Source organism: Sciurus vulgaris, assembly GCF_902686455.1.
Source record: "Sciurus vulgaris genome assembly, chromosome: 1".
Classification (NCBI taxonomy): Eukaryota; Metazoa; Chordata; class Mammalia; order Rodentia; family Sciuridae; genus Sciurus; species Sciurus vulgaris.
In genome coordinates, this window is record NC_136461.1 from 133,619,294 (window position 1) to 133,638,771 (window position 19,478).

At 37.4% G+C, this 19,478-nt stretch overlaps 1 protein-coding gene across 2 annotated transcripts in view; it reads left to right on the forward strand.

Moving 5' to 3' along the window:
* The window catches only part of LYN (LYN proto-oncogene, Src family tyrosine kinase), a 116,075-nt gene that overhangs the window by 62,556 nt on the left and 34,041 nt on the right, over positions 1 to 19,478 (forward strand). For both annotated transcript variants that reach the window (XM_079136734.1, XM_079136735.1), the window contains exons 6-10: positions 100 to 203; positions 855 to 1,004; positions 2,686 to 2,838; positions 14,964 to 15,146; positions 17,114 to 17,190. In XM_079136734.1, the coding sequence (XP_078992860.1) occupies positions 100 to 203; positions 855 to 1,004; positions 2,686 to 2,838; positions 14,964 to 15,146; positions 17,114 to 17,190 (667 nt within the window). The remainder of the gene's footprint in view (positions 1 to 99; positions 204 to 854; positions 1,005 to 2,685; positions 2,839 to 14,963; positions 15,147 to 17,113; positions 17,191 to 19,478) is intronic.

A 19,478-nucleotide genomic window follows, 5' to 3' on the forward strand; every position in this document is an offset into this window, starting at 1 on the left:
CTCCTATGGTGGTGTTTACTTCACTGGGTTGCTTGCTCTTTCATTCTCCTTTTCCCTCCCTAGAACGTAACACCTATGAAAATGAAAATGTCTTCACAGGTGGTTTTTCAAGGATATAACCAGGAAAGATGCAGAACGACAGCTTCTGGCACCAGGGAACAGTGTAGGATCTTTTCTTATCAGAGAAAGCGAAACATTAAAAGGTGGGCAGTGGCTTAAGATCTTTTAAAACACTACTTAAGAAATCATTTTTAGAAACTTCAAGAACTAGTAAGAAAAGGACATAGTAAGTTCTAGTGGCAAGAGGTTTATAGATTGATAACAACAAACTCAAATGATTTAATTTTAGTACTAAAAATAACAAAAGCAGCCACAGTATGTCCAGGTCTGACCACATTTCTTGTTTGATGATTAATCTTATGATTCTTATTTATAGTAAATCCTGAAATTTTAAGAGAAAAAAAATCAAAGTAACTTTTTCATTCAACTAATTTTTTTTTCCTGTACTGGGTATGGAACCTAGCAGTAATTTGCCACTGAATTACATCCCCAGCCATTTATATTCTGTATTTTGAGACAGAATCTTGCTAAATTGCCTGAGGTTGACCTTGAACTTGCGATTCCCCTGCCTCAGCCTCCCAAATCTCTGGGGTTACAGGTGTTTACCACCCCACCCAGCTCAGCCAAATAATTTTTAAAAACTGTCATGAAGAAGGAAAATGGTATGTTGGCAACTTGCACAGCAAACATAGTGTGAGCTTCTAATTAGTTGTATTTTACATATTTTGTAGAAAAATGTGTACCATTATTTGTAAAATATAAATATACACTTACTTACCCTTTTTCCCCCACAGGAAGCTTCTCTCTCTCTGTCAGAGACTATGACCCTGTGCATGGTGATGTTATTAAGCACTACAAAATTAGAAGTCTGGACAATGGAGGTTATTACATCTCTCCACGAATCACTTTTCCCTGCATCAGTGACATGATTAAGCATTACCAAAGTAAGTAAAATTCACGGTTGAACAAAATAGAATGTGTTTATTATGATAAGCATAAGGTATAAAATACTATTTTTGTATTAAAACATTTTATTTATCATTTTTTAGATAAAGATTGCAGATTCTAAATTAAACTATAATTAAATATACAGATGCTCCCTGATTTATGATGAAGTTATATTCCAATAAATCCATTGTAAGTTGAAATAAGTGTAAATTGAAAAATACATTTAATATACCTAGTCTACCAAATTTCATGGCTAGGCTTAGCCTCCCTTAAATATGCTCAGAATGTTTACATCATCCTGCAATTGAGCAAAATCCTCTAAAATAAAGCCAGTTTTATAATAGAGTGTTACATAGCTCATGTAAATTTTTTAGTACTATATGAAAGTGAAAAATAGAATGAGTACATGAATAAGCTTTCATACCATTATAAAATAGAAAAATCCAGGTTGTACATTGGGGGTTTTCCGTGCAAAGTAAGATTTGATCTTTGTGAATAATCATCCCAGTCCTTCCTGCCTAGTCCATGCTACTTGACATTCAACATCTGAAATTACTTAGAGAAAAATATGCATATTTTTTGCATAGTGCATATTTTACAGTGTGTCCAAATATCTGAAATAAGAATGCAGATCTGTGTTTGTATGTGTGTAAAAGTAACATATACTCCTGGTAAAAGAAAACAGAACAAATATCACAGACATCTTTAAAAGTAGCAGGTTGGTGTTCTTCAACTCCAGTGTCATTTCCGGCCCTGTGAAGCCTGTGCTCATGACCTTTGGGTCCTTTGCCTATGTGACTGGCATCAGATGCAGTGGTTATCACTACTGCTTCTTTCCACTGCCTCCTCTAAGAGAATGCACATGGAAAGTTTGCTCAGGTCCCAAAAGACAGAGAACAAGGGACCTCAGATTTTGTGGAATCCTCCCTCCCTGTTATCCCCAATTGTTTAGGGCTCTGGCTATGTGCTGAGGGCTTGCAGTGCTCTGGTCCTGTTCTGGGATTGAGGGAGGTGGCATGACAACATCTATACCTTTTTACCATGTGGAGCTTATGTGGGCTCGGGAGTCTGAACACATTCTGTTAAGTATGCCAACCTGTCAGCCTTTGTTTGTCTCTTTGCTATATCGTTTTTGTTTTTGCATTTTAGGAGTGTTAACAAGTAAATCAAATGTTTTGAATTGTCTTTTAAGAATTTAGAAAGTCATGAATATGCAAGATACCTCTATCAGCATTTTAGGTTTGTAGGCTATGGCAGGTTGGACATTGTCAAATAATACCTCAAGCTTTTCTTTATTGATAATAGCAAAATACAAAGTATGTACCATTGGCCCTTCACATCCATTAAGTTCTACATCCAATAATTGCATCAGCCAAGGATCAAAAATTTTTTTAAAAAAATTGTATCTGTACTGAACAGATATCAAATTTTTCTTGTCATCATTCCCTAAGCAATGCAGTATAACAATTATTTGTGTAGCATTTACATTGTATTAGGTATTACAAGTAATCTAGAGATGACTGAAAGTATGTGGGAGGATGTGTATAGATTGTGTGCAAATACTGTGTCATTTAATATAAAGGACTTGAGCATCTGTGGATTTTGGTATCTACAGGGGTCCAGGAACCAATTTCTCATGTAGTGCATTTCTTAATCTTTGTTTTCATTTCAAATTAGAGCAATCAGATGGCTTGTGCAGAAAATTGGAGAAGGCATGTATTAGTCCCAAACCACAGAAACCATGGGATAAAGATGCCTGGGAGATCCCTCGAGAATCCATTAAGTTGGTGAAGAGGCTGGGCGCTGGACAGTTTGGGGAAGTCTGGATGGGTAAGTGTGTCTCTCCAGGGCTGACAAAGAAGGGCTCAAGCCAGTTTCTTTCAGCCTTTGAACCAGACACTAAATTGTGTCAGAAGCATCATTTCTTTTACTTTCCTCTGTCCTTTGGAGGCTGAGAACTGCCTTGCAAAATCTATTGGCTTCAACTCTTGCTCTTTCTTCTGACTTAGTATTTTCTTCTTGTTTATAAGGAAAGGAGTGGTGGGTGTTTACCTTAGTGGTTTTTTGCCCTTTCATGATTCTTTCATAGGATTCTCTGGATGCACATTTGCATCCACTTAGGTTTAGGATTCAGTGACTTAATAGAAAATCACACATTTATTGAAGTTTGAGGGTCAACAAGAAAGTTTCCAGAGCAGAGCACAGTGGCACACACCTGTATCCCTCCTACTTGGGAGACTGAGCCAGGAGGATTTAAGTTCAAGGCCAACCTGGGTAACTTAGTGAGACCCTGTTTTTATTTTAAGACAGGATGAATAACTATCTCAGTGGTAGAGCACACCTGGGTTCAATCCCTACTACTACCATCACACACACACAAAAGAAGTTTCTAAAGATGCTCAAAGTCCCATCATTGAAGAGTTCTATAGCACTAAATATATCCTTGTCAGACTGGCAAGAAGTGCATCAATACCATTAGTTAGAAAGTTGGTGACTTTCTCCAAGGGATTCTTTTGCCTCATCTGTCTTTTTCTAAAGTTCCTCTAGTGAATATGAATTTGTTTAGTAGTAAGAATTAAGCAGTTTTTTTTTTTTTTAAGCATTACATTCTCTTTATTGTTCTAATGCAAAATGCAGTTACTTCTGGAGTTTGTACGAATGTGACTGGATCACTTTCTCTGTGCCAGCTTTGTGCGAACAAAAGCAAAAGTGATTTCCAGGTAGAAGGGGAAGCTGGCTTTTAAAAATGCTCCAGCCCCATGTGAGCAGAAATGGAAGACTTCCAGCCTAATGCAGCAACAGGGTCATGTCACTGCCATATTCAGAGGACTGTTAGGGAGAGGCTTCCCTTAAAACCCAGGACCCTGGGGCCATGGTTACAAAGCCTGTAGCCAGAATGTCTTTAAAATATGGAAGTTACTGACCCAGCCTGTAATTAGTGTTTGCTACACTGTAAATCTGAATTGACAAAATTTGTAGAATTCAAGTGAATCATAATTGTATCATTTCACGTTCTTCGTTTTGGTTGGTTTATCTCAGAACTGGCTGGGAGTGCCTATCAGGTACTGTTTCCCTTCCAGTCAGCAGACTCACAGGCATGAGTGCTCTTGGCAAATGTGATCTCTTCCCACATGTGCTCTGCTTGCTACGTCCCCATATCATCCTCCTCGATTCTCTCTTTTTAAAAAATTAACATGAAATTAGCATAACATAAAATGAATCACTTTGAAAAGAGCAATTCAGTGAAATTTAGAACATTCACATACTGCACAACCACCACCCAGTTCCAAAACAGCTTCATCAACCCTGAAAGAAACATCAAACATATTAGCCAACAACTCCCTGTTTTCCAGCCCCCTCAGTCCCTGGCAACCACCATTCTACTACACACACACACACACACACACACACACACACACACACACACACTGAGCCACCTTGAGAGTAAGTTGCAGACATGATGACTCTGTCTCCTAAATTCTTAAGCATGTGTTTCCTCAGATCAGGGCCATTATCTTGCACACACAGTAATCACATTCAGGAAATTTAACATTGGTACATACTACTATCTAATATAGAGCTCATATTCAAATTCAAATTTCCCCAATTGTTCCTTTAATGTTGTTGTGACTCTTTTCCACTAACCTTTTTTTCCCAGTGTATTTGCACTTAGTTGACATTGTCTTTAATCTCCTTCTTGACTGATTTGGGGCGTTTTTTGTTTTGTTTTGGTCCTGGGGTGTTTTATTTTGTCATTCTTTATTTTGAAACAGGGTCTCTAAGTTGCTGAGTTTAATTTCCTTTAATCTGAAACAGCCCCATGTCTTGTCTTCATTTATGACACCTGCATTTTGTAGAACACCAGTCAATTGTTTGGATTTTCTAATGCTTCTCCTGATGTGGCTCAGGTTGTTCCTTTGTGAATAGTACGCTGTGTTCTCTTTGTTCATCAGGAGGCACAGAACATTATTTGGCCCTATTCTTGATGATGTTCTATTTGGTTTTAAGGCAGTCCACCAGATTTCTCCATGGTGACTTGTATGTCCCTGTTTAAATTAATAAATAAATCATGGGCAGAATCTTTAAGACTGTATAAAAGGAGCTTTCCCCAAATAGCTTTAGCACAGCCTGCTCATTTTTAATTCTCTGCCCTCTTAGAAGCTGCAACATCACTTCGAAGCTGCATTCTTTCCTCCCTTCCCAGCTCCCTAAACATCTGCTCTGACTTCAGCAGCTCGCATTAGGAGCCAGGGGCTTCTGCCTCCTCTCCCTGGCCTTTCTTTTCAAGGTTTATCTCTTTATTGAGAGTTTTGGCAGGAAAAACATTACCAAAACAGCCTTTAATGGTGCTCCAGGTCTCTGCGTGCTCTTTCCTCTGTGTACTTACTGTAATTTTGAGTGGAGAGGATGTGAAGTATGGAAGAAGGAGAGAAGAGAGAGTCTGGGCTGGATGGTGTCTTCATTGATTTTCTGACTTAATGCAGTAACACTATAAGAGAGACATTGCTGTCATCATAAAAAATGATAAGAAATGATTTTAAAAGTTGCCTAAGGTCATTCAAAGCAGTGAGAGAGCCAGGCCGTTCTGGCATCTTAAAGTCCTAAACTCAGTTGCTTCCTAAGTTATCTATAAGTAGATTTGGTTTCTCTCACCTCGGTTTCCATATCCATGAAATGGGCAATCAACCATCTCATCAGTTGTTGAAAGGAGGAGTGAGATATATATCTGTTTCCCAGAGTCTGGCTTTGTGTGCTCCATTTTTATTATTTTCATTTTTGTATGCTTAACTCTAGTCACTGGAAGCTGTCTTTTGATGGATTCTTTCCACTTTTGGTCATGAACTCGAACTATAAATAAGGAAACTAGGCCCTTTCTGTGGATATGTGTCTGTGAAGGAATTGCATGTCTGCCATTAAGAGAAATGTAAAGGAATTTAATGGGGGTATTCATTTCCCTGAAGGCAGTAGTCCTGTATATAAAATGATGGTTTGGAATTTTGTTCTACCTCTTCATGTTTAGCTGTGAAGCCAGGATAAAGGCATAGAACTGCATGCAGAGGGATAAGTACCTGTACCCAAGAGATAAGTAATAGGAAACCAAGTCCATGCAAGTCCAGTTGTTGAGTGGATTGTGTGTATACGAGTTGTATCTCAATTAATGCTGTTTTAAAAAGCACAATTGCTATGTCAGAAATGCTGTTGTCAGCTGTGTGGTCAGTGAAGCTTCCAGATGATACCTGGTGAGGGTTGGGGCAGACTTCATCTCGTGCTTCTCTGTACTAATCAGGGTCAAAGAGTGTTAGAAAACTAAGGGGCCTCAATAGTGAAACAGGAAATTGGCTTTTTCCAGGGGATTCTTTTGACCCATCTATCTTTTTCTAAAGTTTCAGCCCCACTGCTGATCTGGGACGTTATCAATTTGGGGGGAAGAGATTAAGATAATCCTCTTCTATATTCTTAACACTTTTTTGAGGGCCTATAACAAATAGAATGATAAACTCTCTACCAGCTCCATGGTAGTGATTCCCAGAGATGACATTTGCCTGCCCAACTTGCCCATTCCAGAGAAACTGAGGGTTGAGCCAGCAGGAAACCAGAAGCAAAGCTGGGGACAGCGGGGCAGCACACACTGAAGTAAAATCATGTACAGCCCTAGTTCTGTCCTCAGAACTCAAGCCTTTGCTAAAATTGTGCACCTGGACTTTGTGGCTGACATTTGAGAAACTTCTTTGTTTCCACTGCTAGATCTACGATCTACTGGATCCCCTGCCCATTTCTCACCCTTTCCTCTTCATGGGCTTTCATTGGATCATATGCTAAATGTTTGCACTTTGATTTTATAGAACCTTAATTTAGCCTGTACCCAGGTAGCTGGGAGAAACTGGAGTTTAGAAGAGAGGAGTGTAGAGTATTGGAAAATATGTAATTATTCTATCCAGAGTGTTATTTTTAAGTTATTTTTATTGGTGCATTATCATGATACATAATAGCGAGACTCATTATGCCATATTCATCCATACACACAACATGATTTGATCACTCTCATTCCCCAGTACTTTTCCTTTCCCTCTGCTCCTCCCTCCCTCATTTGCTTGCTCTATTTTATTAATCTCCCTTTTATTATTATTATTTTTTAATTAGTGATTATGATTATAATATATATACGTATGTATAAGCAGGATTCATTGTGTTCTCTTTGTACTTGGACAGAGCACAATTTGGTAGATTCCGTTCCCCAGTACTTCTCCATCCTCCTATCCTCTGGATTCCCTTCTTCTATTCTCTTAGGAAAAGGAAAGAGGCAGGGACACGGATAGAATCTCATGAAAACGGAGTGTTACTTTTATTTAAACTGCCCAAATGAAGTGAAAATCTTGTGAAAATGCATTGAATAGATTTGCTAATCATGTTTTTTTAAATTGTGGTAAAGTACACATTCTATTTATATCATAACCATTTTTAAGTGTACAGTTCAGTAGTGTTAAGTACATTCAGTGTTGTGCCCCTGACCTCCAGAATTTCTTTTCATTTTATAAAGCTGTATTCATTAACACTAACTCCCCATCCTCCCCTCCCCAACCCAATGGTAATCATATTCTACTCTGTCTCTATGAATTTGACCATTCTGGGAACCTCAAGTAAGTGTAGTAAGTGTAATGTTGCAGATTTTTCTTTTTGTGACCATCTTATTTCATTTAGCATAGCGTCCTGAAGGTTCTTCACAGTTATAGCACATGGCAGAGTTTCTTTCCTTTTCAAAACTGAATAGTGTTTCCTTGTATGTGTGTATCAGTTTGTTCATCTATTCATCTGTCAGTGGGCACTCAAGTTGCTTCCACCTTTTGGCTATTGTGAATAATGTGGCTATGAACAGGGATACACCAGTATCTCCTCAAGACTCTTTCAGTTATCATGGGTATATACCTGGGAGTGGAATTGCTGGATCTCATGATCTTCCATTTGAATATTTTGAGGAATCACTATGCTATTTCCCACAGTGGCTGCATCAGATTACATTCCCTTTGTGAGTGTATAGGGGTTCAAATTTCTCTACATCCTCGCCACCACTCGTTATTTTCTGGGTTTGGGGGTGTGGTTTATTGGTTGATTGACTGGTGTTTTGACAGTAGCCATTTTAAGAAATGTAAGGTAGTGTCTCATTGTGGTTTTGATTTGCATTTTTCTTACGATTAGTGCTATCAGTACCTTTCTATGCATACTGCTCATTTTTGTGTCTTCCTTGGAAAAATGTATATTCAAGTCCATTGCCTTTTTTTTTTTTTTTCTGGTACTGGAAATTGAACATAGGGGTACTTTGTCACTGAGCTACATCCCCAGTCTTTTTCTTGTTAGATGGGATCATGCTAAGTGACTGAGGATGGCCTTGCAATCCTCCTGCCTCATCCTCCTGAGCTTATTTTTTTTAACCTTATTGTTTATTTATATTAGTAATGTTTTAAAAGATCCCAGGTAGAGAGCTTTATCTGAAATGGGGTTAAAATAGAATATAACAGGGCTGGGGTTGTAACTCAGTGGTAGAATGCTTGCCTAGCATGTCACTGGATTCAATTCTCAGCACCACATATAAATAAGTAAAAATAAAGGTCCACTGATAAATTAAAAAAAAAAATTTTAAAAAACAGAATATAACATGGAGATTTGTAATACTGAGTGAAATGATACTGGTAAACACTTAACCTAGTTGACAGCATTCAAAGAATCGTAATTATTAAATATTTAATATTATTATAAAGAAAATATGGCAACATTAGTATAAGAGCTATAAAATAGAAAAATTACCTAGGATTTTTCCTGAACAAATGTTGTTTGTGTCTTTAAATAATTTTTTTTTATTTTGAGATAATTGTGGGTTTGTCTGTTGTTGTGTGAACAGATAGAGAAATGAAAGCACATGTGCACACAGAAACTTATGCATAAATGTTCATAACCACATTATTCAGAAGAGCCAAAAAGTGGAAACAGACCAAATGTCTATCAAATACCGAATGGATAAACAAAATGTGATTTATCCATTCAGCGAAACAGTCAGCAATGTAGAGAAAACAAAAAACCAACACCTGCTGCAACATGAGTGACTTGAAAACGCAATGCTAAGTGAAAGAAACCCACACGAGGAGCATGTATTGTATATTTCCATCTATATGAAGTATCCAGAACAGGCAAATCTATAGAAATGGAAAGTGGGTGACTAGTTGGTGACAGAAAGTAGTTGCCTAGGGGAAAGCAGAGCACAGTGAGAGTGACTGCAAATAAGTCTCTCTTGGGGGTGATGAAATGTTCTAAAGGTGACTGTGCTGGTGGTTGTACAATTTTATACTTTACAATGGGTAAACAGTAGAATGTATTAATTATATTTTAAATATATATATATATATATATATATATATATATATATATGGAGAGAGAGAGAGAGAAAGAGGCAGACAGACGCAGAGAGACAGAGATTCCAGTTATTCCAGTTACCAGGAAAAGAAAACAAAAGAAAAGGAAAGAAGAAAATTTGACCTGAGATCTTTTGCCAGTAGGGTCTGTGAGTTTGGCTGTCAGCCAGGAAGTCCCTTCTTAATTACTGAAATAATTTTAATCTGTTGAATACATTGAGCACAGGAATACTGGGAGTAAAACCAAAAGAATAGTGATTGGTGATGCTATTGTTTGGGGGTTTCCATTTGACCACCCAAGGGCTGGTGTGATAGCCAGTTTTCTACGATTCAGAGCTGTCAGAAATTCATTTTTATTTCTCATGCTATAAGCAGGCTAGCTTTTCTCATTAATAGAAAAAAAAAAAAAAAACCAGTTTAAATTATATCATTGTCAACCAAGTGAGTTAATTTTGTCAAGCATGAGGAATTATTCATAGACTACCTGTCACATTTTATGGCCTGAATTCTTTTGGTTTGAAATACAGAGAACAAATACTAGGAAGTGACCTGTCCTCTTGGGGAAGAGGGTGGGTGGGGATAAAAGAAAGAGGTGTCCCTGCTGCAAGCTGTTTCCTCCTGTTTATGTGATCCTCTTGACATCTGACTTGGGTGACATGTTTCCTCTGTGGATCCTTTTATCCCAGAGAACTGTCCAAGCAGTGAGGAGATGGACGCTGTTTCCTCTTCCGGCTTGGTCTATGAAGAGACTTTGTGGAAGAAAGGAGACCTTTAAATTGAATTTTGCTTGTTACATTCTTATTTGAGCCAACTGCATTGAAACTAATTACCTGCCAACTTCCATGCATGCATTTGTTTGAGCTGCCCTCCATCTTGTGGTATGTGGGCACTTTGTAACAAGCCAGTCATGGCTGGAATTGGCATTTTCTCCAGTTGTCACATCAGCTCTCTTTGTGGCCAAGTGAAACTCCCCAAGAAGTTCTTTATTTTTAAAAATCATTTTCCTTCTGTAACAACAGTCCAGATCTCCATGACTAGGTTAATGGAAGCTTCAATGACAGGGGAACATCTTGTAAGGCATGATTTGATCCTTAGTTGCTGAATGAAACCCCTGCCTCTGGAGTGAGGATGAAGACCCCTGCTGTTTTCAGTGTCAGTCTGAGAAATCCTTGAGCAGAGGCTGCTGCCATCCTCGAGCTGCAGGACACAGCTGCTTAGCTACTATTTGTCTCAAACTCCTTATCAGCATTTTTAATGTCTTCAGCAGCTGTAATATTTCCTGACAATTTTTTCCCTTACCCTTGGAAAGTGATTTGTTCTTCATCCTTTAAAAGTATGTAAAGGTGTCTATGAGCCCCTTTGTTTGTATGATAACAAAAGAGGAACAGTCTTCTTTCTTTAATTTTTATTACCGTGCAATGTAATGAGAGGACAGGAAAGTGCATGCCACACAATATTCAATTTCATGAATAATCACAAAATGAAAACCTGTGTGCCCACCACTGAGATCACAAAGAGGAAACTTGCTAGACCCAGAGTGTCCCCTTATCCCTCCCCAATCACACCTTTGAATGTTCCCCACAGACATCTGCTATTCTGACCTTTGTCATAATTTCCTGACTTTCTTTTTTTTTTTAAATGCTGGAGATTGAACCCAGGGCTTTGTGTTGCTAGGCAAGTGCTCTATCACTGAACTATGCTTCAGCTGACTTTTTTTGTATATATAGTTTTACTACTTTCATATATGGCAAATATGTATCTCTAAACAATATGGTTCAGTGTTGCCTGTTCTTGAACTTTATATAAATGAATCATACTAGATGTGCTCTATTATACCTTGTCTCTTCTCCTAGATATCTTTGTGTATCCACCCATGTTTTTCAATTCAATGATCATTATTGCAATATAGAGTTGGTTGTATGCATATTCAGGGCATGTAATAGTTTGTTCATTTCACTGTCTACTGAGTGAACACTTTTTTGTTCCCAGGTTTTGGCTACTATGCACAATGTGCTTGGAACAGTTTTTGTGCTGTGTGTAAGTTTCTCTAGGTTGACTTGGAATTGATTTGCTGGATAGTAGGGTACAGTCAGCCCTCCATATCCATGATTCCATGTCCACAGATTTAAGCAAATTTGGATGGAAAACATTTGAGGGAGAAATTGCATTTGTACTGAACAGGTACAAACATTTTTCCTTGTTATTTTTCCTTGAACAATTTAGTGGAAAAACTATTTATGCTGCACTTACATTATGTTAAGTATTTAATTAAGTATTAAGAGAGATGATTTAAAATATGTGGGAGGATGTGGGTAGGTTAGATGCCAATGCTGTGTCATTTTATATAAGTGACCTGAGCATTCTCAGATTTTGGTATCCTTGAGGGGTCCTGAAACCAATTGCCTGCTGATTACTTAGAGTTGACTATTTATGAATCTTCAACTCTACTAAATACTATCCAAACTTATTTTTCACAGTACTGGTCCCAGTTTAGATGCTCACCAGCAATGTATAAGTCTCAATACTTTCTTGCTTGACCAGTAGAGTTATACCCAGAAGGATGTGGCCCCAGAGCACCACAGCTGGTGCATGGTCACTTGGAAGGAGGCCGCTCTGTCAGCATCCTTCCTGGGCCCCTTGGAATAATGTTACAAAACCTTTGAAATTCAATTTCACTGATGCTTGGAAAAGAGCACAGAAGAATACCTAAGGAGGCTGTCCCAGGGTCCTTCCATGGGCAGGGGCTCACCAGCAGTTGATATGGTAGGACTTTAAAATTTTTGTCAAGCTGGGCAGTGGTTTTTCCTTGTGGCTTTATTTGCATTTCTCTGATTACTAATAAGATTGAGTACCTTTCATATGTCTGTTAGTCATTGGAATTTCTTCTTTTTGAGTTGCCCACCCAAATCTTTATTTTTCTGTTTTACCTACTGATTTGTAAGAATCATTTATAGATTCTAGATACCAGTCCCTTTTCAGTTGTATTTGTCATGGAGAGTGTATTTTCTTGGTGTGTTATGCCACTGATATACTCACATAACTGAGGCTCTACTTATAAATGAATAAAAAATTATAAAGGAAACTTCTTGATTCACATATAATTTTAAAGGGCTTTTATTGATGTAATTTACTTTTAAATTACCTTCAAAATCTGTGGAAAAGGCCATATTGCTTGTAATAGTGCATTTAGATGACAATTCAACTTAATACATTCATGATTCTGCTGTTTTACATATGGTGTATCTTTTGAGTAAGGATCTAGGACATTTTTTTTTTTTGTCTTGTTTTGTTTTGTTTTGTTTTTCAGTGCTCTATTACTGTCTTCTCCTTATGTTGTAACCCTTATTTTATACTGAGTTCTTCATTTTCCTCTACTATGTATAAACCAAAGTAGAATGAAAAGGAAACATTTAAATAAATAAATTGGTCTTTTTTAATGGATTTATCTGTTTAATATATAGGGGAATAACATTTTGTCAATATGAGGCACCATAAAATGTAAACACAATTACTGTCGTAAACCTGGATATAACTTCAAGCATTAAAAGTGACTTTAGTTACCCTGTTTGCATATAATGCAGAAAAAGGTCTTCATGTTAGCACTATGTATATAAGAAGATATCCAAATTATAAGAAGAAGATAAAATTTGAATTCTTTAAACATTCATTAAATTAAGTTTTATAGTAACATCCAGGTTTATCTTACTTCCACTAACCATGTTCCCTGTTAAGGACATCATAACAACAGCACAGTGAAGTGAATGATGAAATAAAAGAATTTTGATACACTAGAAAACAGTGCTCAGTGATACATTTACATTCCATTTATATGATTAAACATTTGATCATACGGTACCTTCCTTCAGGATTACTGTCTAATTTGGGGGTGTGGTTTATACTGTTATAGGTATTACTAACATGATAACTACTTCCCTTATATGCAAACATTAGAGCTATAATTTTAATGAGTAAAACTGATTATGCAAGTTGACTGAGCAGCTTCTCAAATAACGTAGTTTATGAGATCATGGGAAACATGAGCAAAGCTGCCCCTAACCTAAGATGGTTCCTCAACCTGCTTTTCACCACATCAAATTTAATCAGTACAGACCAACGGGTCAATCAGGTAATTCCTAATATGAACAGTTGTGGGGAAAAAAATATATATATATATGTACATGAATGAACAGGGGAAGTAGATGTGTTTTAGCAAGGAATGTCAGGTGTTAATTCTGGATGAACTTTGTGTTGCAGTTTTCATTTCCACAGTCATGTGCTCAGAGTCTGACCCAGTCTTTTTATTATTATTTTTTCAGTACTTGGGATGGAACCCATGGCCCTGCACAAGCTGTACCACTAGTAAGCGGAGAACTCCGTCTTTACAGTCAGGGATGACCAATTGGCTGTAAACTAATTCTTTTTATTGCCCATTTGAGGGTTTGATACTGAAAATAACTCATTTTATTTAAAAAAAATCATTCTCATTGATAAATTCAAAGTAGAAAAGAACACTAGAAAGGGCAAGTCACCCCAAATTCTACCACCCAGAGGTACTCATGGCTCGACTGAGCATGCTTCCTGTCATCTCTGCTTATTATACACATACAACTGATATTGTGACCCCAAAAGGGGGATTACCACTCCCACGACACCTTTTTTAAGAAAGATACTGCAAAACTGCAACATACCAGGTACTCATGGGAAGATTGTAGGGTATCACCAGGAGCATCTCCCTCCTCAAATTTAGTTTTTGCACTTCTAAGAGAAGTATGGAAACAGAGACAAAAGGAATGGGCATTGTGATCATTTCTATTTCTGCTTTGCCAAACCACTGAGGAAAGGTTTTCCCAAGAGAAAATCAGAATTAAAATTAAGCTTTTCATTGAGCACAGAGAATGCCTAGCCCATAAGTTAAACCATGCTGGGTTTTTTCCTCTTTCATTTGTAATAATTAAAAATAAATAAATGACAAGGAACTCCTCTAAAAATGTAATATAATGTAATAGCCCATGATTACACCATTGGAGATAGCCAGCATTCATTATATTCTTTGGTATATTTTCTTCTACATCATGTGTGTGTGTGTGTGTGTGTGTGTGTGTGTGTGTGTAAGGGATTATAGAATATATAAAGCTTTTTGTTTATTTTGGTCTTGGATAACATTTTTTTTTTTTTTTTTTTTGTGGTGCTAGGGATTGAACCCAGGGCCTTTATCGTGCTAGGCAAGCACTCTACCAACTGAGCTACATCCCCAGACCTTGGATAACATTTTTTAACTAGAGGAAAATATGAGTCCTCATGATGGAGTGCAAATAGAGTTTTTTGCTAGTATTTTACAAAAACTTTTTGATTTTGAGTAATTTTTAGATTTTTGTAAAGAATGAGAATTTCCATATAGCCTTTGCCCAGCCTCCCCTGATTTTAATACTATCTAGTATTTTATCTTAGACTCTCTCTGTCTATAACTAAATATTTGTCTAACTCTACCTCCAAAGTGAAGATGTTGAATTTTCCACTTGATGAAGTATGCCCCGCTGTCTTTTCACTTCCTAGGTTACTATAACAACAGCACCAAGGTGGCCGTGAAGACTCTGAAGCCCGGCACCATGTCTGTGCAAGCATTCCTCGAAGAAGCAAACCTCATGAAGACCCTTCAGCACGACAAGCTGGTGAGACTCTATGCCGTGGTCACCAAGGAGGAGCCCATTTACATCATCACCGAGTACATGGCCAAGGGTGAGTGGTCCCCAATGCCACTTCAAAGGGTGCTTCAAAGGAAAATTTTAGATTCAAAGTAGAGTGTTCAAATGCTCAGAGAATCCTCACATAATTTCAACTGGAAAACAGCGTGTTCACTACTGAAAAACCAGAAGATATGAGAAAACAAAGCATTTTTGTAAGCCTACTCATCAGAAGTAATCCACGTTATCAAATTGGTGCATAGCCCTCCTATTTCCTCTGCATCTGCCTGCATATACCTATTAGCCCCAATAATAGTATCCCATACCTAAGAGACTGCAATAAATGATTGTAAAATAAATTAATACATATTTCAAAGAGTATTTTTGTATACACTTACAAGTCCTTGAAATTTTAAAACTAGCTCATTTTTTTCATTAACATTTTCTAGATATTCAAGGTGTCACTTTAAAATGTTAATAAAGGGGTTGGGGATTTGGTTCAATGGTAGATTGCTTGCTTAGCACACATAAAAAAGTTAAAATTGTAAAATCCTATGGGGGTTAAATTCCTGTGCAATCATGGAATCCCTGAAGAAGAAGTTCCAAGCAGTCTTCTTTTTTTCTTTTGTGATCACTTTCAGATAAGGGACTTTATATTACCAGCCTTCTTCCTTAGTTCACATCCAGTTCAGTAGAGATCCTAATAAATTTTCAAATAATTTTTAAAAATGTCTTCAGAAGTAATGAATGAAGGGAAGAAAGCAACCTGAGCAATAATCCAAAATTAAGTCATCTCATACCTAGTGAACCTTTTTTTTTTTTTTCTTATGGTGCCGGGGATTGAACCCAGGGCCTTCCTTGTACTATGCAAGATGAGCACTCTACCAACTGAGTTATATCCCCAATCCCATAGTGAACTTTATAGTGTGATGTCATAGCCAAATATGTTAGAAAGAAAAATAGTATATTTTCTTATTTAATATCTGGTAATATTTCAGAATAAGAGTCAGAGTCCTTCCAAAAAAGGATGTTTTTTTAAAAAACAAACAAAACTAAGCCTATATGGCTTGGGTTGCTATAGCCCGGGAAACAGGCTCAGGGCCAGACCATTTGTAGTTCAGCAAATATTATTGAATTAATTAGCTAATACTTCCTAAATAATAAATGTAGATATGACTTTTTCCTTATAACAATACTTAGCATTTATTGAGCACTATGTACCAGATGGTTCTGAATACCTTCCATGGGTAGTCTCACTCAATCTCTTCAGAAATCTGAGAGCTCAGTACTCTTTTCTGTGTAACAGTTATTGAGCACTTTTTACCTGCCAAGCACCATGTTGTGTTCTTTAAATCACAATAACATCCTCACAAGACCTCCAGTACAGCTACTGTGCCTTTTTATGGAGACTTTGCTTATTCAGTAACTTGACCAAGGCTGTGCATGAGATTAACTCTTTTAAGTAAAGGGGAAAAGCAGGTCTTGTTTTAAAGATGATACCACAGGAAATAGGAGAGTTTTTCGATTGACACACTCCTGTTTAGGTAGCAAAATATCTTTTCTCCAGGGCACAGGTCATTCATCAAATGCTCCTTGAGCATGTATGGCATGTATGGAGCTCTGTACCTATTGTTGGATACAGTTAGGGGTGAGCCTAGCCTGGTGTCTGCTAAAGTCAGGCCCTCTATGAGGATTTGCTTGCTGGCTTCCTATTCCAGAGGAGCCCACTAAAGATCAGGCTCATCATGATGGCAGAAACTCTTAAATGCATTGTTTCAGACACTTCAAAAGAGAAAAGCAGTGTCTGCCATCCTCCTCTCTCACCTGGATCTTGCACTATGTTCAACAGATTGGAAGGGACTGGGTTTGACCAATATCAGGAAGAGGCTTATAACCATGAAGAACTACAAAGCCAATTATCATGTTGGTCTTCCCTGATAGTGATAATCACTGAATTTTGTTTGGGTTTTTTTTTTTCTTGCATGTTTGAACTGTACTACCTTGTTCTTCCTCTGTAAACAGGCAGTTTGCTGGATTTCCTCAAGAGCGATGAAGGTGGCAAAGTGCTGCTCCCGAAGCTCATCGACTTTTCTGCTCAGGTGAGACACTAAGAAGCCCATGTAAATTTGAAAAGACTTTCTTCCTTCAAATTCGGGATGAAATCACTATTCCAGGGAGAAAGAATTTCTGTTGAATAATTCCTAGTAGTAACTATGAGAAAAAGACCTTCCAACTTCCTTAAAGATAATAATAGGACTTTCACAAGTTAATGTGTGCACGTGTCTAGATTTGATTTAGATATCATCTTTTATAAGACAAGTCAAACTATTTATGCTTGTATTATTTCCCCACAAGTCATAGAAAGAGTGCTGAATCAATCAATTTGCTCAGCTTTCTGAAGAGGCAATTCCATATCGTCACAGCAGCTTTTAAACCATGCATGTTTTCTTCAAGTTCTGAGTCTAAGACACTGATACTTGTAAGTCTTCAGCATTCTTGGAAAAACAGGAACTATGATTCATGCTCTTTCCCTTCTCACTCCTTGTTTGGATGAGTTGTAAGGATTCTGAGAAATATTCACTTGTAATGTTTTTAGTTCTAACCTAGGGGTTGCCCATTTGTTTACTTTGGAATCACATGGATTCTGAAGTGTATTTAAGAGCAGTAGCAGATTACAGAAACAGAGCAATGTGCCTGGTACACCAAGGAAAGGCACATTTGAATGATGCCAGCTACTCACTTTTAATAGTTTCTACTAACTTTTAATAGTTTCATTGTGTCCCTTAGCCATGTTCAGTAATTGGCTTATTTTGTTCTTCAATGTTGGCCATGGATGGTTTGTTCTGGGAAGGTCATGTACCACAAAATCCAATGTATGTAGCAAAAGAGATTTACAGACATTCTAGGGAAGGGTGGTCTTTATGATCTTCCTTTATTTTTTTATTTATTTTTATTGGTATATTAAAATTATACATAATAGAGGGATTTATTGTCATTTTGTACATGCATATAACATAATTTGCTCAATCTCCTTCCCTAGTACCTTCTCTTTCCCTCCCCCAATCTACTTACTCTACTAATCTCTCTTCTATTATTATTGTTTTATTAGTATATTATCATTATATATATGAGCAGGATTCATTGTGGTCTGTTTGCACAAGAACATTGCATAATTTTGTTACTTTCATTCCTCAGTATTTCCCCATGCCTTTTCTGCCTCCCTCCCACTTAATCCTCTTCCTCTATTTTTTTGTTCTCTCTTCTGTTTTCATGTGATCACCTTTTCTTTTTCTTTTTTCTTTCTTTCTTTTTTTTTGTTCCTTTCTCTCTTTCTCCACTTCTACATGTGAGAGAACACATGTGATCCTTGACTTTCTAAGTCTGGCTGATTTCACATTGCTTGATGTTCTCTAGTTCTGTTGGTTTACCAGCAAATAACATCATTTCATTCTTCTTTATGGCTGAGTAAAAATCCATCATGTATATATATCACGTTTTACATACCCATTCATCTGTTGATGGACACCTAGTTTGATTCATAACTTGGCTATTGTGAATTGTGCTACTATAAACATTGGTGTGCAAGATAGTATGCTGATTTTAGTTCCTTTGGATAAAGGAACTATTATTTATTGAGTCACATATTATTTATTGAGTCTAACATGCTCCATCTCCCTCTTCTATTCTATTGGTCTATGATCTTCCTTTTTCATTCCCATTTTTTCCCTTGGACCTTCATTCATTTGGACAATTGTTGAGGCCTTCTTGGGAAGATGAGATCAAAGGAATGAATGGAGCACACAGGGGAAAGTATTGCAATATTGTAGACAGAGCAGGAATTCAACATCTGGAGTAGAGTTTGTCCTGGATCTACCATTCAGTAAATAGCTGTACCACTTTCGGGAAGTCCTTTGCCTCTTTAGGTTGGTTTATGTGCCTATAAAACAGAGTTGGTCATCCAACTCTGGAGATGTTGAGGATCAAATCACGTGAGCTGAAATGGATGCAAGTGCATCAAAGCTTCTCAGAGGATGCTGCAGAAACCTGAAGGAGGGCAGTCCCCACCATTCCAGTAAAGGTATGCTTAGCCTTCATCTTAATTGCTAGAACTTGGCCAGCTTAATAGTTCCTCATCTGGGTAGGAAATCCAAATGTGATCTAGAATGGCAACATCTGATATATACATAGACAGAAGCAAAATATTGTGGTGAAACAGATGGGGAGGGAAAGGATTTGTCAGCTCTATCTCCTTAACTCTGTCCTTGAACTCCCCATGTTGACCCTGAGCATCTCCAAGGGTTTCCAGACCACAGTTTGAAGATCACTGTTCCACAAAAAAAGGAAGGGTAACATGGTTGGGTATAGCTCTGGATCTCATGTAGATAGT